Genomic DNA, 25,867 nt, shown 5'->3' with positions numbered 1-25,867 from the left:
TTGAGGAAGTTCCCTTCTATTCTTAGTTTGCCAAGGTATTTTATCATGAATGTTTTGTCAATTTTTTCCCTGCATCTATTGAGATGATCATTATGGCTTTTGTCCTTTATTTTTATTTTTTTTTGTTGTTGTCCTTTATTTTGCTAATATGTTGAATTATATAGATTGGTTTTCAAATGTTAGATTAACCTTGTATTCCTGGAACAAACACCACTTGGTCATGCTCTATTATCCTTTTAAAATATTACTGGATTCAATTTGCTAATATTTTGTTCAGGAATTTTGTACCTATGTTCATGAGGAGAACTGACCTCTACTTTTATTTTCTTGTAAGATCACTGTCAGATCTTAGAACAGGGTCACGGTGGTCTCCTGAAGTGAGTTGGAAAGTGTCCTCCCCTCCTCTATTCTTCTGAAAGTTTCTATGGAATTTTAGTATTCCATCCTTAAGAGTCTGTTAGAATTCACTAATGAAATCAACTGGGCCTAGGATTTTCTTTGCGAGAAGGTTTTTGACTAAAGTCAACTTCTTAATAGATATAGGAATATTCAGATTTTCAACTACTTCTTGCATTGGTTTCATAAAGTTGTTTTTTAAGAAATTTATACATTTCATCCAAGCTGTCAAGTATATTGCCATAAAGTTTTTCACAATATCCTTTTGATGGCTGTAAGATTTCATCCTCTGTCTCATTCGTGATATTGGTAACTTGTGTTTGCTTTTTTTTTTTTTTTCCTTGATCAGTCTTGCTAGAGCGTACCTATTATTTTTAAGAACCAATTTTTGGCTTTGTTGATTCTGTTTCCCATTTCATTGATATTTGGTCTTATCTTTATTATTTCCTCCTTTCCTTGTTTTGGATTAAATGTTTTTATTTCTCTGTATTCTTATAATGGAAATTCAGATTGTTGACCTTAAACCTTCTAGTAGAGGCATTTACAGCTATAATTTTTCTTCTGAGCACTGCTTTAGCCGCATCCCATAAATTTTGAGATATTGTGTTCTGTCATTCAGCTGAAAATATTTTATAATTTCCCTTGTGATTGTTTTTTTTTAGACCCATGGGTTTTTTGCAAGTATGTTGTTTAACTTCCAAGATAATTTTAATATGGAGACTTTTGTGTAATTATTGCTGTTGATTTTTTAACAATTAATTAGAGGTTTTAAAAAAATATCATTTATTTATTTATTTAGGCTGCGCCTGGTCTTAGTTGCAGCATGCAGGATCTTTACTTGCAGCATGCACATTCCTTAGATGTGGCATGCAGACTTCTTAGATGCGGCATGTGAACTCTTAGTTGCGGCACGCGTGCGGGATCTAGTTCCCCAACCAGGGATCCAACCCGGGCCCTCTGCTTTGGGAGCGCAGTCTTACCCAGTGGACCACCAGGGAAGTCCCTGAGTTCTAATTTTAATTTTGGCCATGGTCTGAGAACATTTCTGTGATAAATCTTTTCCAACTTGTGGTCCAGCACACGGTCTAGCTTGATGAACACCCCACGTGCACCTGAAAAGAACGGATATTCTGCTGTTGTTGGGCGTAGTGTTCTGTAATGTCAGGTCACGTTGGTCGATAGTGTCGCATCGTCTATAGCCTTGCTAATTTTTTTGCTTGTTCCATCGGTTCCTGAGAGCAGTGTGTTAAATCTCCAACGAGAGTGGATCTGTTTTCTCCTCCAGTTGTATCATGTTTGCATCACATATCTTGAATCTCTATTACCTAGATGCGTATACACATAGGATCATTATGTGTCATCTTGATGTACTGACCTTCTCATCCTCGTGCACACCCGTTTGTGTCTTGTAAATATACCTTCAGTGAAGTCTTCCTTGCCCGATATTAACAGCTCTACCAGCCTTATGCTTACCGTTTGCAGGGCTCACGTTTTTCATCCTTTTCCTCTTATTCCATTTGCATTTTTATATTTAAGTGCAGCTCTTGCGGCCGACATGCAGTGGCCTCTCCCCTGTGTTGGTCTCTTCTCTTATTTAAGGATGCTAGTCTTGGGGTTCAGGACCATCTCATCGTGAGATCTTAAACTTGGTATATCTGCAAGATCCTTTTGCCAAATAAGGTCACAATCACAGGTTCCAGGGGCTAGGACGTGGACATAACTTTCTTTTTTTTTTTTTCTTTTATTTTATAAATGTTGTTTATTTTTGGCTGTGTTGGGTCTTCGTTGCCGCACGTGGGCTTTTCTCCAGTTGCGGTGATTTTGTTGCGGCTCTTTGTGCGGGCTTCTCATTGCGGTGGCTTCTCTTGTGCGGAGCACAGTCTCTAGGCGCACGGGCTCTCGGTCGTTGTGGCACAGAGGCTCAGCAGTGTGGCTCGCGGGCTCTCTAGAGCGCAAGGCTCGGTAGTTGTGGCGCACGGCTTAGTTGCTCCCCGGCATGTGGGACCTTCCCGGGACCAGGCTCGAAACCCGTGTCCCCTGCATTGGCAGGCGGATTCTAACCACTGCGCCACCAGGAAGTCCCTGCAAGAAATATGATACAAACATTTGCAGGCAGTAGCAACAGCAGGGCAACTTTGCCAGGTTTTCCAACTGTGCCCTCCTAGTCATGTGGATAAAACACCTCTTCATCTCCTTAAGGAATCCCCTAGAATGGATCAAAGTCATGCACTGTAATTCAGATGTTACAGTCACATCCAATACCAAGGCTGTCATTGAGAGCAACCAGTGCATTTGCATCTTCCGAGAACAAATCACAAAAATATTCCCCGTGACCAGGGAGTGGGTTGAGCTTTTGATTGTCATCGTGGCGCCCAGCCCCCAAACCAAGCTGTCTTGTCTGTTGTCTGAAATACGGCTGGAGAGCTGAAATTACATTAAACGAGCTTCTAGTTCAAGATAAACACTTTTTTGGGTACCAGTTTAATTCCGGTTTCTAAAGCTGAGGTAGGGAAGGCATCATTGTCTGTTTCATAAATTCTGGCTCATTTGGGGCCTTCCCACGACAAATCATTCATCGTGGAATCTCTCCAAAGCACAGAGGAAACACGGAAGGCAAAAAAGTGCCCTTTTCATTTCCACAAACTGCACTGGCAAGATTCTTTTTACATAAATACAGAACCATACGCTTGCACCAGCCAATCTATTCCCCTTTTAACCCCCCTTGTTCACCTCTTTTTCCTCTTTTATATAAAGGATCATTTCCTAAAAGGCTCTGATTTTTCTGTACTCATTTCAGTTGCAATCACTGTCAAATAAGATCTTGGAAATTATCACCAAGAATAAAGGAAATGAAGAGTCTGCATTAAAGTAACTTGACAGGTGCTTAGAATGAATAACAACAAATGCAAAATGATCCTGTATTAATTTTTTCCGGGGTTAATATTTTTCTTATCGAAGTATAGTTGATTTACAATGTTGTGTTAGTTACTGCTGTAGAGCAGCAAAGTGATTCAGTTATACACACACACACACGTTTTAAAAATATTCTTTTCCGTACGGTTTATCATAGGGTACTGAATACACTTCCCCGTGCTCTACCGTAGGACCTTGTACATCCATTCTATATGTAATAGTTTGTAACTGCTAATGCCAAACGCCCACTCCATCCCTCCCTCAACCCTCGGCCCCTGGCAGCCACAAGTCTGTTCTCTTGCATCCGTGAGTCTGTTTCTGTTTCGTAGATAGATTCATTTGTGTCATATTTTAGATTCCATGTCTAAATGATATCATATGGTATTTGTCTTTCTCTTTCTGACTTACTTCACTTAGTATAATAATCTCTAGTTGCGGGCTTCCCTGGTGGCGCAGTGGTTGGGAGTCCGCCTGCCGATGCGGGGGACGCGGGTTCGTGCCCCGGTCCGGGAGGATCCCACATGCCGCGGAGCGGCTGGGCCAGTGGGCCATGGCCACTGAGCCTGCGCGTCCAGATCCTGTGCTCTGCAACGGGAGAGGCCACACCAGTGAGAGGCCGGCGTACCACAAAAAAAAAAAAAAAAAAAAAAAAAAAAAAAAATAATCTCTAGTTGCATCCACGTGGCTGCAAATGGCATTATTTCATTCTTTTATGGCTGAGTGATATTCCATTGTGTGTGTATGTGTGTATATGTATACACACGCCACATCTTCTTTAGCCATTCATCTGTCGATGGACATGTAGGTTGCTTCCATGTCTTGGCTATTGTGAATAGTGCTGCTATGAACATTGGGGCGCCTGTGTCTTTCTGAATTAGAGTTTTGTCTGGATATATGCCCAGGAGTGGGATTGCCGGGTCATACGGTGCTTCTAGTGTCAGTTTCGTAAGGAACCTCCATACTGTTCTCCACAGTGGCTGCATCAACTTACATTCCCACCAACAGTGTGGGGGTGGGGGGGGGCTCCCTTTCCTCCACACCCTCTCCAGCATTGGTCATCTGTCGACTTTTGAACGTTGGCCACTGTGACTGGCGTGAGGTGCTACCTCGTTGTTTGGATGTGCATCTCTAATAATTAGTGATGTTGAGCAGTCCTGTGTTATTAAAGCGCCACCACCAGTACGCTGGATAAAGTGAGAAACCGCACAGCAGTGTTTTAGTAAAAAAGAGAATCTGTTACCAACGAGGTGAAAATACCTGGTTACATGTGGGTTGTTATTCAATAATTTACGTGGATTTCTGACAGGCTTTTACTCGAATTTTTTCATGTGTTTACAGAGGCAGAATTCCACCTTCTGCCAGTGCTGCTGGCCTAGTCTTCCTTCTAGAAGTCAGTCAGGGGAACACACCCTCCCCAGGAGGACAGACTCGGGGTGGCGGGGGGAGGGGAGGGGCGGATTAGGCACCTGGCTGTTCTCCACACCACAGTCTCAGAACATTCCAAAATGTCAGTCAGTGATCAGACCCTCCAGAATGCTTGGGTTCTGCAGGCACGGCCGGAGGCGTAGCCAAAGCTCTCACCTGGGAGGCACTGCAGATGTCTCTGAAGCCTGGCTGTGTGCTGGGGGCCTGACTGACAGAGACCCTCACAGACCTCTCAGGGTGAGCGAGGTCCAGCGTGATGTCTATCCAAGCCCCCAGAGCCCAGGGGGGTCCGGCAGCCAGCCAGCCCCCTGCGGCAGAGCGCATCGTGGGCCCACAGGGACAGGCCTCGGGCCTCCACGCAGTACAGCCGTGCCAAAACCTCCCTTGCTCACAATTGAGGGACGATAGCTCAAGGGTAATGGTAAAAATGTACAAAAGGTCCCTTCTGCAAATATTTCTAGCTAATAATAGGATAAGAGCATAGCTAGTATTATCCTCAGTTAAATAATAAGGCGCCGTCTACATATACACATACGCTGTGCACCTAGGATGCAGCGGAAACGGACACGAGCGTCTGCTAAGGGTTTGTTTGTGCTATTTTAGATGGAACGCCGACCTTTGGTTGAAAAGTCTCTCTAGGTCTTTTTCATTATAAAAACGTTGCATTAATTAAAAGGAAAAAAGCCAGCGCTTGCGTCAGCTGGCCCAGCCCTGTCCCGACAGCCTCAACCCAGCGTTGTCCCCCTCCCTGGGCAGGCGCAAACCTGTTCAACCACAACATGGTCGTTTAAAATACCCCCCTTCTCATGAGCTTTGCTGCGAACAAGAGGTCAGTGTCTGGCTGTCGGGCTCCGGTGAATCTGGTGCATAGTATTTGGCGAGTGAGTGTAGTGGAGGAAAAGCAAGACCCGGGGTCTGCAGGTCCCGGGTGCTCCGGCTCCACTGCTCCCGGATGGCCTGGTGCTGGCCCAGGTCGTGGATTCTGGAGCCGTCCAGACAGCACCGGGTGACTTCTCAGCCGAGGCTGCCTGACAGGCACCCCAGCCCGAAACGGTCCAGTTTAATCAGCTAAGTCCAGGAGAGAAAGTGCGACACTATCGGTCTCGTAACTGAGGCCAGAGAGCCACACAGGCCCCCGCAGCGGAGCCCTCCCAGTGCCCCCGCCCCAGGCTCAGACCCGCCTTCTCTGGGGAGGCGCCAGGAGCTGGCAGAAGGCGCGTCCCGTGCGCACAGGGCACACGCGCCCTTGGTTACTCGACCTTCCAGATGGCGATCTTGCCCTCGTCGCGGCCGGACCCGCTCAGCACGTATCTGTCCTCCGCGGAGCACAGGGTCTTCACCGTGTCTGTGTGGGCCACCAGCTCCTTCTCCACCGTCTTCCTCTTGGCATCGATCACGTAGATTTTCCCCTTGGATCTCCCCTGCGACAGCCCTGTGCCGCCCACCCAGATCTGCTGAGGAGAAACGGGCACCACACAGGCAGCCCACTCAGAGGTGTGCGGTGCTCTCTCGGGCACCCCAGACCCACGTCCTTCCCGGCCAGGCCTTGATCAGCAGCCCCCGGGGCCGCCTTACCTGCTTCTTCACCTGGATCATGCAGTTGATCTTGGAGCAGTCCTGCAGGTGGATCCTCTGCGGGGGCTGGGCGAGGTCCTGCAGGCTCCAAACGTAGATGTCGTCGTACCCGGCACAGGCCGCCCAGAGCTGCTCCTGCTGAAGTGGAATGGTCACGACGTGGGCGGTGGTGGCCCGGCGGCACGGGGACACCGGCCCAACCTGACGCACGGGGTTACCTCGGGCATGAGCTGGAAACCCAGGAAGGAGGTGCTTATCTCTTTAAAGTTCTCGCCGATCTTCAGTTCTTGATGAAGAAATCCAGCGTGGTCACGACCACGATACTGTTACTGGTACCTGCGGGGCGGAAGAGCCAGCATGAGGGGCAGGCAGAGCGAGCTCGGAGCAACAGGGATGAAAGCGCCGGGAGAGCTGCAGCGTGACCCGCGGTGTGACCTGCGGTGTGACCGTGGGGCCACGGCTCCTGCACCACATCTGACCATGGTGTCGGCATCTCTAACTGTAGCTGCCCCGTGGCGCCTTCGCGTTTTTCTCGCAGGGACACTCAGGCCATTAGCCCCATTTTTTACCGACGAGGAAACGGCTGGAGTCCAGCACCCTCTTCTGAGGCTTTTGGAACCCTTCCTGCCACGGTTATTTGGCATTTCCTATCAATCACTTGAGGCCACAGCATCTGCTACCCCCGGCAGTGAGGATTAGAGCTCTAGGCGATGGTGCCCCGCCATGGGACACGTCTCTCTGTTTAAGCTCTTCTCTGTCTCTTTCTGTTCCTCACTCCAGCAAACCAAGAGTTTCCACATCACGAGAGCTACAGGTCATCAAAATTAGTACGCAGGTAGGAGGTCAGATCAAGGGTTGCAGGGGAGACGGAGTCAGGTTCACGGGAAGATGAAGAGCTGCAGGGCTGTCCTCTCTTGGCTTTTACTGCCTGCGTCCTCCACCTCCCGCCCTGTGCTGAGGCCACCAGGACAGGAGGACACAGCCCTGCCCTCAGGCAGTGCCATCTGGCTCCAGAGGGAGGGGGCACGAGTCCCCAAGGTGAGCTCCGGCTTCCTGTCATGGTGGGTGGACTCCAGGTCCACAGAGAAATGACCCCTCTGTCCTTGGCTGCCCTCAGGACTCGGAAGCTCAGCTGGGCTCTCAGTCACAGGTGGCGAGAGCCCGCCCATACCTCTCTTTCCCGCCTGAGACCTAATAAGCAAACCCCAGCATCCCTCCTTTTATCCCGAGATGCCATTATCCACTTGGACTAATTAACAGGCCCCTAGGATGCTGCTGCCTGTCAGCAAGACCTGGGTGGCAGGAAGTCCTGCCAAGAGGCGCTAGTGCCCCCCGGGGTCATGCCGACCAGCACGCTCGCCGCCCCGCCAAACTGCACAGGGCGGAGTCCACAGCGACCCTGCTTGTGCGAGCACGTAGGGGCCCTGCTGCACACGGAGCGGGGGACGGGGGCAACAGATGTGGGTGAGACCCATCACTGTCCTCGAGGTGGGCCGGGTACCCAAACGGAAGGTGCCCCTGCCGTGGGTGGTGGAAGGGAGGAGGACCTGGGGAGAGCTCTGTCCACGAGATCCGGGGAAGCGGTCCTCTGGGGTAACTGTCACCAACCCTCACACTCACGGACGCTCCAAGGCCCGCTTTCTGCCTCTCACATCTCCCAGCCGTCAGCGTGCTCTCCTGTGGGAGGGATGGTATTTCCATCTCACTTTTCAGATGAAGGAACAGAGACTCCAAGAGTGCAGGGGACCAGCCCAAAGTGACCAGTCATCGGTGGCAGCGCCTGGATTTGAACTTGAATGCACACGGAGGCTGCAGCCTGAACCACAGGTGTGCCAGCAACATCACAGAGCAGACCTCCGGCCACAGGGAGCAGGGACGGGGTCCGCTCCCTCCCAGAAACGTCAGGCCTGGGAGAGGGGCAGTGCTGCAGTAAAGGCAGCTTCCATCCAGACACAGGGAAGGCATGCAGGGTCTGAATACTGGGACAGAAGTAGAAAGGGAAGCCGGGGACCCTCAGGCTCACCTCGCCAAGGGCCTGGGAGGAGTCAGAGGCGTCACCTGTCCCCACCACACACACTCTCAGGCCACACCTCAGTGCCCACGGACCACAGCTGATGAGTGACAAGGCTTTAGCTGTTATCCTTGTTTATATAAAGACTCGGAACAAACACTTCACAGCAAACCACTCTCTTTTACCCAAAGAAGCCCTGCTTTCCTCTTGTCCTTTTCTCATTGTTGTTAAATAGGAAAACTACTTACTGTATTCGTTAAGTTGAAAAATAAGAGGGATTCCATCCTGAAAACAAGGTTATCCATCCTCATTCTAATCTGTCATGTCTCTCACTATATTTAACGGGCAACTTTTGGTCCAAAATGCATCCATGGATGGACACACGCACATCTGACAGTCACCGGAGGTCAACCAAAGCTGAGGGATATGGTCTTTGAAGAAAAGAAAGACACTCAGTGAGCTGCACAGTACGTGGGTTTCCTCTGACGGGACTTCCCGGCTCTTTGTGGGGCACTGAGGGATAAAAATTCTAGCAGTACGTAGCAGGCCATCTTGGGTTGAGGGTATAGTTGGGGCTGCCGCTGCCAGTGGGCTGGAAATAGAGGGGGGATATCTCCCAAATGAGGGATCCCTAAAATGCATGTATGAATTCTCCTCAGATCCTTGGCTGACTCCCAAACTGTGTATAAAACAGCAGGACTAAGGTCAAAACTGAAATATACTCACCCTAGGAAAAGCCTAAGACCAAGGCCTCCCCACGGGATCAAGATGATCTGCCAGTAACTTAATGACCTTCTAGAACAAGACATAAGGATACACAGTCCAGAGTCTCCTCAGCATGTCGTTAACAACATCCAGGATGCAGTGAAAATCACAACACATGTGAAGCTTGAAGATGCGACTGAAAACCAACAGGAAACACGGTAGACAGAAGCAGACCCACAGATGATCCAGTATCCAGCAGACAAGGACTTTCGACCAACAATTACAAACACGTTTTAAACCTGAGAGAAAGATATGGAGAGGACGAGTGAAGAGTATAGGATTTAGGAGAGAAATCAAAGTTCTTTATAAAATAAATGGACGTTCTAGAACTAAAATGAGAGTTTGCTGGATAGGTTTAACTGCAGACAGGACACAGAAGAAGAGAGGTTCAGGTCCTGGCCAGACTAAAGCACACAAGAAAAAGAAGGAAAAAATTATAGCAGTGCCTGAGACCTGTGGGACATTATCAGAGGGTCTAACTAACTAATAATATAATTATATATAATTATAATATATATTACTAATATATCATTAGAATCCCAGAAGACACGGAGAGAGAGAATGGGCAAGAGAAATAACGGAAGAGGTAATGGTTAAGTTTTCCCCAAATTCAAGAGAGTAAACTGCAAGCGAGATAAACACAAAGCCCTTCACACCCAAGCACACTGTAGTCCAACTCATGCAAACCAGAGACAGAATCTTTAAAAGCAGCTACAGAAATCACATTATATTCAGCAGAACAGAGGGAATGACGGCGGACCTCCTGTCGGGAACGAGCCGAGCCGCGAGACGGCGGAATGATATTTCTAGTGCGCCGGGGAAACACTAAAACCATCAGCCTAGAACCTGTTTACCACAGACTCATATCAGAAGAAACACTACAGGAAATTCTTAAGGCCTAAGGGGCAGTGATGCAAGATGGAAACCTGGATTTGAAGGAGGAGTGAAGCTCAACCCGAAATGGTAAATATATGGGCAAAAATAATTTTTTTTCTTAATTTCTTGAAAGACCATTGAGCACTTAGGCAAAATTTTTTTAAATAGGTTTATCACAATCATAGAAATAAATACTGCATTTAACAACAATAGGAAAGGGAGAGAAAGAGGTAAATGGAATTAATTTTACTGCTGTGCTCTGTGTCCATATACATGAAGTGGTGTGTAACAGTTATTTAAAGTAGAGTGAGAAGATAAGGTTGCACATTGAAATCCCTTAAGCAACACTAAAAGTGGAACAAAAAACACAGAGTTAGGGACTTCCTGGGCAGTCCAGTGGTTTAAAACTCCACACCTTCCACTGCAGGGGGCGTGGGGTTCGATCCCTGGCTGGGGAAGTAAGATCCCACATGCTGTGTGGCACGGCCCCCCTCCCCCCCCCCCAAAAAAAACCGAACATAGAGCTAAAAAGACAATAAAGAAGATTAACTTGAATTTAAGAGCAGTCTAAAAGGAGGCAGGAAAGGAGGAACAAAAGAAAAAAGTACAGATGTGAAAAATGGAAAAAAAAATAAGGGTACACTCAACCATATGATTAATTGCCTTGAAAGTGAGTAGACTGATTGGCACAGGATATGAATAGACATTTTCTCTGAAGAAGACACACAGATGGCAAGCAGTCCATGAAAGGATGCTCCACATCATAAGCCATCGGGGAACGCAACCAGACCCGCAACGAGATGCCCACTTCACGCCCACGAGGATGATCACGATAAAAAAAAACAGATAATAACAAGTTCTGCTGAGGACGGGGAGGAACTGGAAGCCTCGTATCCGCTGCCGGGGATATAAAACGGTGTGAAAAGAGTGACAGGAGAGCCGGATAACCAAGCTGTAGCATTCACACAATAAAAGAATGAGCTACTGCTATTCAAACACTGTGGATGAGTCCTAAAAACATCATGTTGCCGGAACTGAGCCAGATGAAAAGAACACATGCTGTAGAGCCCATTTATAGAAAGTTCAGGAACAAGCACAACAAATCCATAACAGAATTCAGGAGTTGTTTCCCTCGAGTGGGGGCCACCTGGAAAGGGGCACAGAGGGACCAGCAGCGGTGATGGAAATGTTCTGTGTCTTGACCGTGGGGTGGTTATGTGGTGTATACTTTCGTCAAGACACAACAAACTGAACAGTACGGTACCGGCACAAAAACAGAAATGTAGATCAATGGAACAGGATAGAGACGCCAGAGGTAAACCCACGCACCTGTGGTCACCTAATCTATGACAGGGGAGGCAAGAATACAATGGAGGAAAGCCAGTCGCTTCAATAAGTGGTGCTGGAAACTGGACAGCTACAGGTAAATCAATGAAATTAGAACCATTTTTCCAACACCACACACAAAAATTGAACTCAAAATGGATTAAGGACCTAAAGTAAGGCCAGACACTTTCTATAAAACTTTCTGAGGAAACATAGGCAGAACACTCTTTGACATAAACACAGCAAGATCCTTTTTGACCCACATCCTAGAGAAATGGAAATAAAACCAAAAATAAACAAATGGGATCTAATGAAACTTACAAGCTTTAGCCACAGCAAAGGAGACCATAAACAAAAAAGACAGTCCTCAGAATGGGAGAGAATATCTGCACACGAAGCAACCGACAAGGGATTAATTTCCAAAATACACAAACAGCTCATGCAGCTCAATATCGAAAAAATAACCCAATCAAAAAATGGGCAGAAGATCTAGACATTCCTCCAAGACACACAGATGGCCAAAAAAAACCATGGAAGACCCTCAGCATCACTCATTATTAGAGAAATGGCAAATCAAAACTACAATGAAGTATCACCTCACACCACTAAGAGTGGACATCATCAAAAAATCTACAGGGCTTCCCCTGGTGGCACAGGGGTTAAGAATCTGCCTGCCAATGCAGGGGACACGGGTTCAAGCCCTGGCCCGGGAAGATCCCACATGCCGCGGAGCAACTAAGCCCGTGCACCACAACTACTGAGCCTGTGCTCTAGAGCCCGTGAGCCACAACTACTGAGCCCTCATGCCACAACTATTGAAGCCGCGCACCTAGAGCCCGTGCTCTGCAACGAGAAGCCACCACAATGAGAAGCAGCCCACGCACCACAACAAAGAGTAGCCCCCGCTCACCGCAACTAGAGAAAAGCCCGTGTGCGTCAACGAAGACCCAACGCAGCCAAAAATAAGTAAATTAATTAATTTTTTAAAAATCTACAAACAATAAATGCTGGAGAGGGTGTGGAGAAAAGGGAACCCTCCTATACTGTTGGTGGGGATGTAAATTGATACAACCACTATGGAGGTTCCTTAAAAAACTAAGAATAGAACTGCCATATGACCCAGCAGTACCACTCCTGGGCATATACCTGGAGAAAACTGTAATTTGAAACAAGATACATGCACCCAGTGTTCATTGCAGCACTATTTACAATAGCCAGGACATGGAAGCAACCTAAATGTCCATCAACAGAGGAATGGATAAAGAAGATGTGGTACATGTATACAAGGGAGTATTACTCAGCCATAAAAAAAAACAAAATAATGCCATTTGCAGCAATATGGATGGACCTAGAGACTGTCATACTGAGTAAGTCAGAAAGAGAAAGACAAATCCCATGTGATATCACTTAATGTGGAATCTAAAAGAAAAGGTACAAATGAACTATTTACAAAACCAGAAGTAGAGTCATAGATGTAGAAAACAAACATGGTTACCAGGGAATGTGGGAGGAGGGATAAATTGGGAGATGGGATTGACATATACTCACTACTATATATAAAATAGATAACTAATAAGAACCTACTGTATAGCACAGGGAACTCTACTCAATACTCTGTAATGGCCTATATGGGAAAAGAATCCAAAAAAAGTAAAAGTGGATATATATATATATATATATATATATATATATAAAAACTGATTCACTTTGCTGTAACCTGAAATTAACACAACACTGTGAATCAACTATACTCCAATAAAATTTTTTACAAAACACAACAAACTGTACATGTTTTGTGCAACTCATCATACGTAAAACCATGCTTCAATTTTCAAAAAGTGTTCATGACCATCACCCACGTTACCCAGCATACACCAGGGAAAGACTTCAAAGTGCAGGCAACCTCCGTGCCGTGATGCTCAGAAAATGCAGAACACCCACGTCACTAGGCACAGCGTCTGTACCTCCCCGTCAACCCCGAAGTGCCCCCCTCAGACCCCCAGACGCCCCCGCCTGACGTCTCTGCTGGGAGGGGCAGAGGGGAGCACACAGCACGGTTGGGGAGACGTGACCCGCACGCAAACAACCAGGCCCACAGAGGGCTGCCGGGAGGAGCGGCAACGGCCCCCCTGGGGCACGGCGAGAGCAGAGACCGGGAGCAGGCGGGGAGGCCGCGCAGGGAGTAGGGCCGCCGGGGACGCAGCAAACTCAGGAGGGGTGTGGGAGCTGCGTGCGTTAAGAAGGAACCGGGGTTTCACAGTCAAAGTTGGAAACGCTTGTGGCAGAGGAAAGGGGCCTTGGCTCCCCTGCCGTTAGCCAGGAGCCAAGGGCAGGGACCAAGCACTTACAGCACCAGAGGCGGCCGCCGTGCAGTCTGATGGCCGAGAGCCCGTCGCCCGGCAGCTGGAACCTGCTGGTCACCCGCAGGGAGCTCGCGTTCCAGGCCAGGACTGTCCCGTCCGCGCTGCACGAGTACACAGTGCTGTGGGGTGAACACGCGTGCAGGCGCTTAACCGTGGCCCTGAGAACACCGTGTCCGTTTCAAGTTCCCACCAGGTAAGCGCCCACAGCGCGGCCAGCGAGAGACGCCAGCGCCGTCAGGGGGGCTGGTTTCTGAGCGCCCCCCGCCCACCCGGCACCTCCGCCACGGCTGCTGCCGCCGCCAGGAATTGTGAACAGAGCCGTAAAGGGCAGTTAACTAAAATCCGCCCCTCCCGCCAGGGGCCGGGAACGGCACACGCCCCCTCCAAGCTCAAGTCCAGGGATCAGCAGGGCGTCGGCGACTGGCAGCTGCGGGGAGGCGGGCTCAGCTAGTGCCGTGCACGGCCCTTCCACCACCTGATGGCGTGTCATCTTCACGTGAGGACCTAAGTCCACCCGACTGAGGACAGGCAGCACCCCTGAAACTCGGGGCACAAGGGGATGGGGGTGGCACAGAGGGAAGCGGCAGAAAAGCTTAGGAGCTGTGGCCACCTGCGCCCAGGGCTGGGGCTGCCCGTTCACGGTGGGTGACCTCAGCATACCTCACACACCCACTGAGCCCCGCTTCCTCACAGAGGGAAACTGGGACCCCGCCTGGTTCTCACGTCTCCCCTGGGCACCTGCTGTGTCCAGGCCCTGTCCCAAGCACAGGACACGGCAGAGAGCAGGACAGACACAGGGCTGCCCTTGGGGGGCTGGCATTCTTAACCTGGTAAAGCCGGTGAAGGATGAAGTAAATACATCTTACAGGTTGAACTGTGTCCCCAAAAAAAGGTATGTTGACATCCTAGCCCCACAACACCTCAAAATGCCACTTATTTGGCAGCAGGGCCTTTCCAGAAGTAGCTAAATGCCGCTAATAGTGCGGACCCCCATCCAACATTGACCTGTGTCCTCATAAGAAGGGGACATTTGGACACAGGCACACAGGGGATTCCATGAGAAGACGTGGGGTTAGGGTGATGCGTCTACAGGCCCAGGATGGCAGGCAAACACCAGAGCCAAAGAACAGGCACGGAAGGCGGGGTGCCAGCTGCTACAAGCACCACACGCATGCTGGACTCGGTCTCCAGCAGAGGCCGCTTCTCTGCACCCATCATGGCCACACCACACGGGAATGTCCCCGACTCACCTTCCGGACCCGCTTTGCTCCCCCTGCAGGCCACGGCCCATGGCCATGGGAACCCTTCCCTCTGGGACCCCGGACCCACGCAAGAGCCAGACGGCCCCTCCTCCCAGGGGAGCCTGGCCGGACCTGGGTGCCTGCACTCCATCCTGCACGACCAGACCCGTGACGCTGGAGCGGTGGTCCGTGAGCTGCTTGTTGCAGGACATGCTGTGGACGTTGATGATGTAGATGACCGAGTCCTCCGAGCCGACCCACACCTGGCTTTGCTCCGCCATCACCATGCAGTTCTGAGGGGGCCGAGGAGAGAGCAGAGCAGTCAGCTCCCCGTGTTCCCGACAGTCGTTCTGTCCTGTGCGCTCACAGCCGGCGCTGAGCCGCCACTCAGGGACCGACAGGCTTAGGGTCCTGCCGGCCTCTGGTCACGCTCTTGTCATTCGATCAACACATCTTGCCCTGTGTTCCTGTTTAAGGGTGCCTCTGACCCTTGAACGACACAGGTTTGAACTGCATGGGTCCACATTTTCTCTGTAAAGCACGTTCCAGCCTCTGGCACCTCAGCTCTATACTACGGCACCATGTTAAACAGCAAAATCACGATAAAAAGCACAAAAATGCAAAGAACATGGCACTAAATAGGCCGTGAAAAGGACACCTGTCTACAGTTTGAGCTGAACCAAGAAGGCAGAGTCGCCTGGCTTGAGCTCGGCTGGGAACGCGCACACAGCTCCCATTTCTCCCTGCTCTGGAGACGTGCACGTCTGTGGAGAACCATGCAAGCGCCGTATTTGCTCTGGAGCTACAAATAAATTTTAGCAGGTAGGTAAGTTTGCAAATATGGGATCTGCAAATAATGAGGACAGACTGTATATTAGCCGGTGCTCTTGCAGCTAAGAGAGTGGCGCTCTCGGGGATTCCGGCTTAGCAAGGTCAATGCCAGTGATTCTCTTCAGACTTTCTGAAATTAGAAATTAAGAACTAAAACACTGAAGAGTTATAAAAGCCACATATACATGTGAAACGCAAATGTGTCTGCCTGTACTTCTCAACCAACCCGACTGCATCCCTAAAAAACCGTTCCCTAAACGTTTCCTGAGCGGTGTCCGACTCTATCCATGATATGGGCAACATTTTACTGGTAACTGAACGAGGGTCTCGGATTGTCAGATCCAAGCAGATTTCAAAGAGCAACAGTTACATCACTGTGGAGGGGCTGAGGCTAGATCTAATCTTGTATAATCAGTACCGATGGTGCTTACTGGTACTTATCTTTGTCAGAAGAAAGAGCTCATAAAAATTGATAGCTTTGGGGGCTTCCCTGGTGGCGCAGCGGTTGAGCGTCCGCCTGCCGATGCGGGGGACAGGGGTTCGTGCCCCAGTCCGGGAAGATCCCACATGCCGCGGAGTGGCTGGGCCCGTGAGCCATGGCCGCTGAGCCTGCGCGTCTGGAGCCTATGATCCGCAACGGGAGAGGCCACAGCAGTGAGAGGCCCGCGTACCGCAAAAAAAAAAAAAAAAAATTGATAGCTTTAATTTTACCAATAAACATTCTCATAAGTTAGAAAAAGATGTTACCTTGCTAATTTCAGAATTAATCATTTAAAAAAGCCCTTTCTTTGGAGGCATCTACCTGAGAATTGTTGTAACATTTTAGTAAAATGTCTTTTTTTAGTGGCCCAAAGATATCTTAGATAAACCACTTGGAACTTCACATTTCAGATGAGGCAGCATTTTCTAGAGATAATTGCCCCAGTTGCTGTCTTGTTGAAACAGTACAAAATATCCCTGTGAAACCAGTGGGAAGATATTTTCACATAACTGGATAACTTTCTGCTTTAATTAAATGTTACCTGGCCTAACTGGGGAGCAGAAGAAATTGATACAAAATGCAGCCATATGATTTTATTTTCACAGGGATTTTAAGTTGTTCTGTTATTAAACAGTCTTTGAAATGCTTGTAACTAAGAATCAACAGGAAAGAAATTAAATTTTAGAATAAGAGTGAAGTCCTTAACTTCTCCTCCTTGTTTTTCATTTCATCTAAAGCGTTATTAGACTTTTGTACACGTTTTACTTTAACGTGCCTTGGATTCCGTTCCTTTATCATCTGAGGCTCATTGTTTGAACGCGGGGAAAATGGTTTAGCAACTTCTTTAGAATGATCCCGCATCCTCTTGGCAACGTATATTTGAATTCACAATTTTTCTGTTTCACCCCAGTTTTGAAAGCATAGATTGTCACATTATCTTTAGATGGTGGAATGTGGCCATCAAAGTCGATGATACGAAGTAATGAGGAACACTTAGGTACGTAAACTTCACTACACCATGCTTTTTACATTAAACGTGAAAAAGAAGTTTTGTGTTAAAGGAGTTGGCCTGAGGATTTTCCTAGCAAGAATCCCTTGGGACAGTGGCTTCCTTTGTGCCCTCAGAGGGTCTTGAACAGGATGAAGCCCACCAAGGAGTAGGTGTGACAGCATTTTGAACAGTAGGGGGGTATCGCCAAAGATACCTGGAGTGCCGAGTTAAAAGGCAGCCCCACCGGAAAGAAACCACTGATCACCCCTCATCTGGAAACACGAATTCACACGACACGTTCCAGGCGTGGAGGCCCTGGGGCACATGGCTGACATCACGTAGTACAGAAATAAGACATGATTTTCAAAGGGCCGTGCAAGGCCTCAAAAAGTCTCCAAAAAGCAGGGGGCTGATCCTGGTGGCACTGAGGGCTCCAGACCTGAAACTTGACCTCGGGTTTGTGGGGGTGGGGTGAGGCTGTGTTTGCATGAATTTAACTTTTTTTTAAAATTTATTTATTTATTTTTGGCTGTGTTGGCTCTTCGTTGCGGTGCACGTGCTTCTCACTGCGGTGGCTTCTCTTGTTGAGGAGCACGGGCTCTAGAGCGCAGGCTCGGTAGTTGTGGCGCACGGGCTTGGCTGCTCCGCGGCATGTGGGATCTTCCCGGACCAGGGCTCGAACCCGTGTCCCCTGCACTGGCAGGCGGATTCTTAACCACTGTGCCACCAGGGAAGCCCCTTAACTTTCTTTTAATTAAAGTTGACTAGGCTATCAGTCTAAAAGCTCAAAGAACTGAGGCTTCTCAACCACGAGATAACTATAATGTGCAGATTTGACTTAAATGGTTCTTAGTTTTCGAACCCAAATGTGTTAAAATGATTCTAGTGTCTGCTTTTGGTGACTGACAATGTAAACGTGAGACTACCACACTGCCCTTTCCATGACTGAAATCCTGTTTTAGATTTCAGAGCGGGGATGGTTAAAGCCATTATCTGCTCACTTAAAGAAGAATATTTAAGTGAAGGATGGAACAAGCTTACATTTTAAAACTCGAGATAAAAATCAAAGACTTGCAGGATTCAGCGACGCCGTGGGGTTCGTGAATCCCGCTACCTATACGGGTGGACGTGTTCAATTTCCAAAGTCACAAGTTAACCTGGAAGCTGAGTACTGTGTGCGTTCGTTTACTCACCAGTTTAGAAGTGCCCACTTTAAAGCAGTGCTGGTGAACCGTCCAAGAGGAAGCATCAAATACGACCACCTTGCCTTCGTTCAGAGCGCACCATAATTTGGGGTGAGCATCCTCAACTTTTTCTGCTGGGTCAAGATGCCCTAAAGAGGAAAGCAACCCGAAACGGTGAAGCCCTCTGCTGCATCAGCCTGTGGTTCATACACGACTCAGGTCCTGCCCGGCCAGGTGCCACCCTGGGTGCCCAGGATCCAAAGGTGAGCACGGCCCGAGCTTCCATGCCCCTCGGAGCTTCGAGTCTCGGGGACAAGCTGGCTCCAGCTAGAGAAACACGCAGACAGACCGAGCCCGGGGGTGGCTTCCCTGAGCCGGGATCTGGGGGAGGCCTGAGGATTCACTCGTGGGCAGCGTTTTAGGCAGAGGGAAGTGGGCGCAGGGACAGAGGAAGGAGGGAGCCTGTGGCCACGTCCCCGAGGGCAGCTGGGCTCCCGCTGCCTCACGTCACCGCCAACACGAGGGCTGGTCGGCGCTCTCCGTCTTGGCTGTCCTAACGGCGTGAAGACTTTGGTTTTTTATTTGTGGTTTCTTTGCGTTTCCCGATGCCGATGAGGCTTGCTGGCTTTAGCTGGCCATCTGGATCTCCCCCGTGCTGAAGCCTTTATGTCTCCTGCCCATGTCTTTTTTTTTTTTTTTTTTTGCGGTACGCAGGCCTCTCACTTCTGTGGCCTCTCCCGTTGCGGAGCACAGGCTCCGGACGCACAGGCTCAGCGGCCATGGCTCACGGGCCCAGCCGCTCCGCGGCACGTGGGATCTTCCCGGACCAGGGCACGAACCCGCGTCCCCTGCACTGGCAGGCGGACTCTCAACTACCGTGCCACCTGCCCATTTCTGAATCGGGCTGTCTCATGCTCCTTGACTTGTAGCCGTTCTTTAAATATCCCCAACTCGAGCCCCTTGTCGGTTCTCGGGTCTTGTGAATATCCCTTTCCCAGTCTGCAATCACCACTTCCACTCGTTTGGAAGTCTCTTTTAAAAACCCTTAACTCACCAGTCTGTTCCTCTATGGCTAGTATTTTTTATATGCTATTTGTGAATTTTTTCCTTACCGTAAGGTCATGAATATCTTCTTCTATGTTATCGTCTCCAAGTTTCATTTGTTTATGTTTTTGCCTTTCACGTTTAGACTGTGAAGTGATGGCCACGTGTGATCTGAGGTGTGGTCGAGCTTCATCTTCTCCACACAGATGCACAACATCCCAACACCTTCTGTGATGGAGACCGTCTTTCCCCTCCCCTGCTCTGTAGCACCACCTCTGTCACGAGTGCAAGAAGTGTGAATCTGCCAGTCTTTCTGGGGTGTTCATGCCATTGGTCTCCTGGCCCCCTTGGGGGAGATCCTGCCCACTGAGACACAGTCTCCAATCCCCCAGAGACTGGGATGCTCTGAAGCCGGGCTCAGTGCCTGGGGCCTGGCTCCCTTGACTCTCGGAATCCTTGGAGGGGTTGCCCGCTTCTTGACAGGTGCGTCCTGACCCCAGGCTCGTCCCCCTGACCCCACATGGCTGGCCAAAGTTCTCTCGGCCACTGTTTCCAGTACCAGCAGCTCCGTTCTCCTTTGTTTTCTTATACGTTGTCCGGCCCTTCTAGATGTTCTCAGCGGGACGGGAACTAGCCCTTGATGACAGGAAACCCAGAGTCTAGTCAGGCTTAATTTAAGGGAAACTAGCGTAGATCTAAGGACAGCTCGTCTATTCAGATGCCGTGATGAAAAGCGTCTTGGTCTGTGCTGTCACAGCCGAGTGACATCAACAGAGAGCCTCGACTGGATAAATGACGTCTCCAGAGGGATAGGCTCGGCCGCTCTCGACTCTCTTTCATCTGAGATCTGTTGCTTTACTGGGTCTTCTGGACGTTCAGGGAAGAGATAAGCTCTCCTGCCGGGAGGCTGCTTTGCCACAGAAACTCAATTTGCCCATCGGAAACCGTGTGGAATGTAAGCTCCTGGCTGTGGATCGCTGGACTGCCCCGCGAGGTCACGAACCTCGGAGGGTGAAGGATGGGGGTGCACGGATGCCGCCGCCTACGCCAACTCCTGATGCGGACAGGCCGAACACGGGGCGACCAGACTCAAAGGCTTTCTTCCGCCCGGAACTGAGCTCCTTTGCTCCCAACACTATAACCCTGGAGCAGCAGTCTGCGGCAGCTCTCTGCAAGTCAGAATGAAGTAAAAGCATTTGGACAGTTGAACGCCTGTGACACAGGGCCGTCTTTGTTTACCCCCAGGCCTGGGCAGCGACCCTGTCTTCTTGCTGTCATCACTCTGACGCAGCTCGTAGGGGCCTTGAAAGTCTGTGGGACTGTCCGACCACTCCAAGCAGGAAGAGCCGTGTTGTCAGATGTGCACATCAGCATAGGAGGTGCAGCCATCCCATCCCGGTGACAATGGGCTTGATCCGACCAAAGACAGAAGCGCAGGGCCTTTATCCACCGACGTGAGGACGGCGAGGCCGGACGGGGACTCGGCCCCGCACCGCCCTGCTCCAGCCTCTGAGTCCACAGAGAGGCCGCACCTCATTGCTCAGGGTTCTGCCCTCCAACAGCAGAAAACCACCTGGTCCCCGTCCATCCTCATCCTGCCATCGCCCTTCCACTTCAGCGCTGACCCTGACCACAAGTCTTAAGCTCTCAGATTTTTCCAAACACAGCAGCGACATAAACAACCAGGTCCTACTGTACAGCACAGGGAGCTATATTCAATGTCCCGTGATAAACCATAATGGAAAAGAATATGAAAAAGAACGTATATATGTGTATAACTGAATCATTTTGCTGTACAGCAGAAATTAACACAACACTGTAAATCAACTATACATCAATAAAATTTTAAAAACAAACAAACAGCAGTGACAAAGCAGGGAATGGCCTTCACCTGGGGTGTAGAGCAGGACATCGATGGCGCGTGGGGAGGTCTCTTCTGCGGAAGGGTTGATCTTGTGCTTCAGGGTCTCTGAGGTCGTCTTCGGAACTGCCATGGGCACTGAAATGCAGACACGGGGGATTAGTTCCACAGACTGGAGGAGACCCAGGTTATCCAAGAGCCTTGCACATTCTGCTTTCCTTAGGGTATTAGCTCTGGGGTAAAACTTCATAATTTGTGAAGACGACGCTCTCTTTAAACTGGACATTAAAGTAAAGCCAAGCGTATCCGGCCAGAGGGCGAGCATTTGCCAACGTCTCACGTTGCTTTTTGTTTAAACACAGCTCTCAAGCTAAATGATCTGACCTCTGTCCACACTCAACCGTTACATATGGTCTAGCCAAGGGAAGACTTTACACGTTTCTCCATAAATCTAACCCACGAGTGGTTTCTCACCCTTGTCACATAATGTGGCTGCCGTGGGTGCGTCCTGTGTGCTGTAGGACATTTAGCAGCATCCCTGGCCTCATCCAGTCAATGCCAGTAGCAACCTCCCCACTGCCACACACACACACACACACACACACACACACCACAAATATCTCCAGTCATTGCCAAATGCCCCACCCCAGGGATAGGGTGCAGATTTCAGAAAGTTTCATTTTTAGACCTTCCATCACGAATGGACCATAAGCTATTAACTTAAGCCCAGGATCATGTGTGGTTGCCTCATTACGCTTTACACAAGGGAAAACAGTTCTTGATTGGGAACAAGGAATCAGGGACACTGAGCTTGGACCATCCCCCCTTCGCCGTATGGAATTAAGAGTGTCATTTGTTGGGCGCTGCCATGGTAACTGTGTGTGTTATTTCCAGAGGAGTGAGAAGGCTTTTCTGTAAACTCTTGACAAAGATCAGGCATGAGCTTGGAGTGGTCTAAGCAGCTGGAGTGTAGTGTGTATTTGATTTTGTTCCTAATTAAGGGGGGGAAAAACCCAGCAATCGATGTCTGGTTCTAGGACTGTTGACAAGAGCACCTCCAAGTCACTCCAGCAACTGGAGCATCCTGTCTGCTCCCGGCGGGGGGGTGGGGGGGGGGTCCTCGGACCAGGAAGCTCCAGGGATCACACAGTTAGTGACAGACACAGCAAAGAGGAAAATGCACCAAGGGGAATCAACACATACTGAGGCTTGTTTTCCCTAATTCTGGGATGACAGTTTAAACAACAGTGTCTTCCTGGCTGTATATACCCAAGGGGAATGAAACACACGTCCAAATTGTATGTGAATGTTCAGAGCAGCACTATTCACAACAGCCGGGAAGTAGAAAAACTCAAATGGTCAATGGAGGGTTGGATAAACTGTACCGCATCCACAGAGCAGAATACACGCAGCCCAAGAGGAATGAAGCAGGGACACCTGCCACTCGGGTGAACCCTGGAGCGTGATGCTACATGGAGGAAGCTGGACACACAGGACACATACCAGATGAGTTCACTTAGAGGAAGTGCACAGACTAGGCCAAAGTGTGGCAAATCCAGAGAGACAGAAAGGAGGTTAGTGGTTGCTTAAGCAGGTGAGAGGGGTGGCTGCTAACTGTATGGGGCTTATTACTGGGGTGATGAAAATGTTCTGAAACCCATCATGCTGATGACTGTACAACCCTGAATACACTCACACCAGTAAGGCGTGCGCTGTAAGAAGGAACGGTATGCACAGACAGGGCTAGGCGTCATCTTAAAAACATCCTACAACTTGTTCGTCCGTGTTTCATGAATGAATTTCATGTTGTGGGTTTAATCTAGCACACGTGACTTCCGGCACATAGTAATGTTAATAGCAATAAGTAATCCTCTACTCTCTGCTTCTTCATGCAAAGCACAGGACAGTTGGGTTTAGGAGATCATTTAAAAGTTGAAACAAAATAGAAGTAGCTAAAATGATGCATAAAGCTATTCTTGCCTACTTGCTATTTCCTAGACTTGAAAAATCTTCTAAAAATAAAAAATTGAGCTTACCACCAACCTCCGTATGGCTTCCAGAATGTGAGAGCCAGATTTCAAGCTACAGGCGGAGATCAGAGAATTGCTATGGAGGGAAACTGACCAAATCAAGAGAAAAAAGAGAGATGGCCATCGGGGGCCTCCACGCGCTCGTGCGGCGAGGTCCAGCAGCCAGGGGCAGCCGGGCACAGAGGTCCCTGCAGCTCCGCAGTGGGCGTGTGTCCGACCGCAGAACTCCAGCGACCACGATGGCGATTCCGTGAGTCACGCAACAGCCTTCCACGAATTTCTGCTCTGCTTGAACCAGCCAGCAGCAATTCTGTTGCTGACAACTAAGACTCAGGAGCAATTATCATCCGGGGTAACTTGGACTCTAATAACCCAGACACTGAAACGATGAGGTGCCTCGATATGTCCTTAGGAGCACAGAGCTCCAAGGTATTATTAAGTGAGGAAAGGAAAGATGCAGAACAACGTGTGATATTCAAAAATGAAAAGTACAGAAGAAAAAAACTCGAGACATTGGGATTGGTTCTAATGGACAAGACAAAAGTCATCCAGATAAAAATCACTTAAGACATAACTCAAGACACCGTGGCTGCATTGAACACATGCTGATCTTACTTTCGTTCTTCATCTTATCAAAGTAAGATAACTTGGAGGCCGCGTAGATGGCGCCGGGCGATTGCAGTGCACCGACGACGGCGTCCATCAGCAGGACGTGGGTCAGTGCCTGCTGGACGTACTGGGGGTCCTGTGGGAGGGACAGTCATCTCAGCACAGCTTCACTGAAATCATTTCACTCTAAGACTTTGTCACGTCACATAAAACAACCCTTTCAAAGATGTGTGTTTTTCAAAGCCACGTGAAGAGTTTAGATTTGGATTTGATGTCATGTGATCACGTCCTCTTAGTTGAGACATACACTGGCTGTTTATACCAGGGGTCAGCAAACTTCTGTAAAGGGCCAGATGCTGAACACTTTAGGGTCTGTGGGCCATGCAGTCTCTGGCACGACAACTCAGCTCTGCCGTCAAGGGCAAAGGCAGCCGCAGACACTGTAAAGGAGAGGGCGGGACGTGAGTCCGTACGACTCTCCTTAGACGTCTGCCAGCCCACGGGCTTTGATGAGTCAGTGTGTGCTAAATAAACCAGTGGGTATAAAACCAAACAGTGAGCCGCGAAGTCACAGAGTATTGGAATCTCAGGACCTAGTCCCCGCTTCCTGCTCCAAACAGAAACGCTCCTTCTGTCTCCATGACCTTGGGCTTCTCCAGTGACAGAACGTCCATCAGAAACGGCAGCTCTCCCACCACTGAACATACGTTCTTCCTGACGCTTTCCACTGCGTGCCGCCCTCACCTGCATCTCCCTGAGGATCCGTGGGCACAGCTCTCCAGAACGTTCTGAACTGCTCCCTCATGGGAGTCCCCTATTCGTACTCTTTGCCCACTTTGTTGTGGGTTTTCCTGTCTCATCTTGCCATTTAGACAAGACAAATATCTCCCCTGCACCGCGTGTCCTCATGTCTTACCCTCCTTCCATGGTACCCTTCATGACTAGGAAGTCTTAATTTGGTGTGATCAAAGCCATCAGTTTGGCCCAAAGTAAATGAAGGTACAGAAGTCCCTAGGATATAAATGTAACCCTGTGGAAGGAATCTAACACCTCCCCCCAGCCAAAACCCTAATCCTGTGAAGGGCAAAAATGAAGAGCCGCTTAGAGCAGGGTGTGCCCGGACCACCCAGCTCAGACCTGCCAGAGTCCAGCCCCCGACGCTCCCTTCCCTGGGGTGGCACCAGGGGCAGGGGGCAGTGCAGAGTGGTCAGTCCCACAGTCCACCCACACCACCCTGCCGGCCCTTGCCTTTGCCCCCAGGGCGTCCCCCAAGACCCCAGGGCTTTGCACTGGCTCGCGTGCACCGCGGCATCCTTAATGCCTTCTGATGAGACCTCATCTAATTCAATGGATCCCGCGCCCAGGCCCAGCCCAGGCCCCAGTCCCACCTGGCTTTATGCTGAGCATTATTATAGAGACATGAGCCTTGGGTGAGAATAAAAAGGCAGACCGGGCCCCAGACCTTGTGGTCGTCGGCCAGCTTCTTCCCAGCCCACATCTCCTTCACCATCAGGTGCCACAGGTCACACTCTGTTTTAAGATTAGCTTCAAAGACTTCTTTCTTGGACACCACTTTGATTTTTAAAGTGGGAATTCTCAGGAGCAGAAAAGCTACTGTGGTGCTTCTGACTTCCTGCAGAAGGAAAAAGAGGCAAGTAAGTGAAATGACACCCGCAGGGACCCTGGAGTCGATAGGAAATGCATTTAGGGGTGGCGGTCTGCACACACTGAGGGGACCCACTGGGCACTGGCTGACATCCCCATGGGAAGGCAGAGTCCTTGGGGCTGGCCTGGGGCTGGGGCTGCCCGGCGGGGAGGTCCGGCAGGACCCAAGAAGGCCCTGAAGTACCCGGAGCTGGGTGCCGGGGGTGGGGTGAACAGGGCTCCTCCAGGTGGTCTGTTCTCAGAGACAGGTGACGGGGAGTCAGGGTCACGGCGGTGTCTG

At 49.7% G+C, this 25,867-nt stretch overlaps 1 protein-coding gene across 1 annotated transcript in view; it reads right to left on the bottom strand.

Annotated features, from left to right (window-relative positions):
* Nucleotides 1–5,331: 5,331 nt before the first annotated feature.
* The window catches only part of DENND3 (DENN domain containing 3), a 56,600-nt gene continuing 36,064 nt past the window's right edge, over nucleotides 5,332–25,867 (bottom strand). Inside the window, 10 exon segments of the mRNA XM_032610268.1 lie at nucleotides 5,332–6,188; nucleotides 6,310–6,447; nucleotides 6,528–6,613; nucleotides 6,616–6,645; nucleotides 13,636–13,769; nucleotides 15,024–15,184; nucleotides 18,388–18,527; nucleotides 21,314–21,421; nucleotides 23,929–24,058; nucleotides 25,385–25,555. Coding sequence (XP_032466159.1) covers nucleotides 5,985–6,188; nucleotides 6,310–6,447; nucleotides 6,528–6,613; nucleotides 6,616–6,645; nucleotides 13,636–13,769; nucleotides 15,024–15,184; nucleotides 18,388–18,527; nucleotides 21,314–21,421; nucleotides 23,929–24,058; nucleotides 25,385–25,555 — 1,302 coding nt within the window. The 3' untranslated portion in view covers nucleotides 5,332–5,984.

This window comes from Phocoena sinus, chromosome 17 (assembly GCF_008692025.1).
Source record: "Phocoena sinus isolate mPhoSin1 chromosome 17, mPhoSin1.pri, whole genome shotgun sequence".
Classification (NCBI taxonomy): domain Eukaryota; kingdom Metazoa; phylum Chordata; class Mammalia; order Artiodactyla; family Phocoenidae; genus Phocoena; species Phocoena sinus.
Note: the sequence above shows the minus strand (reverse complement) of the source record. Positions and strands in the feature narration are given on the sequence as shown.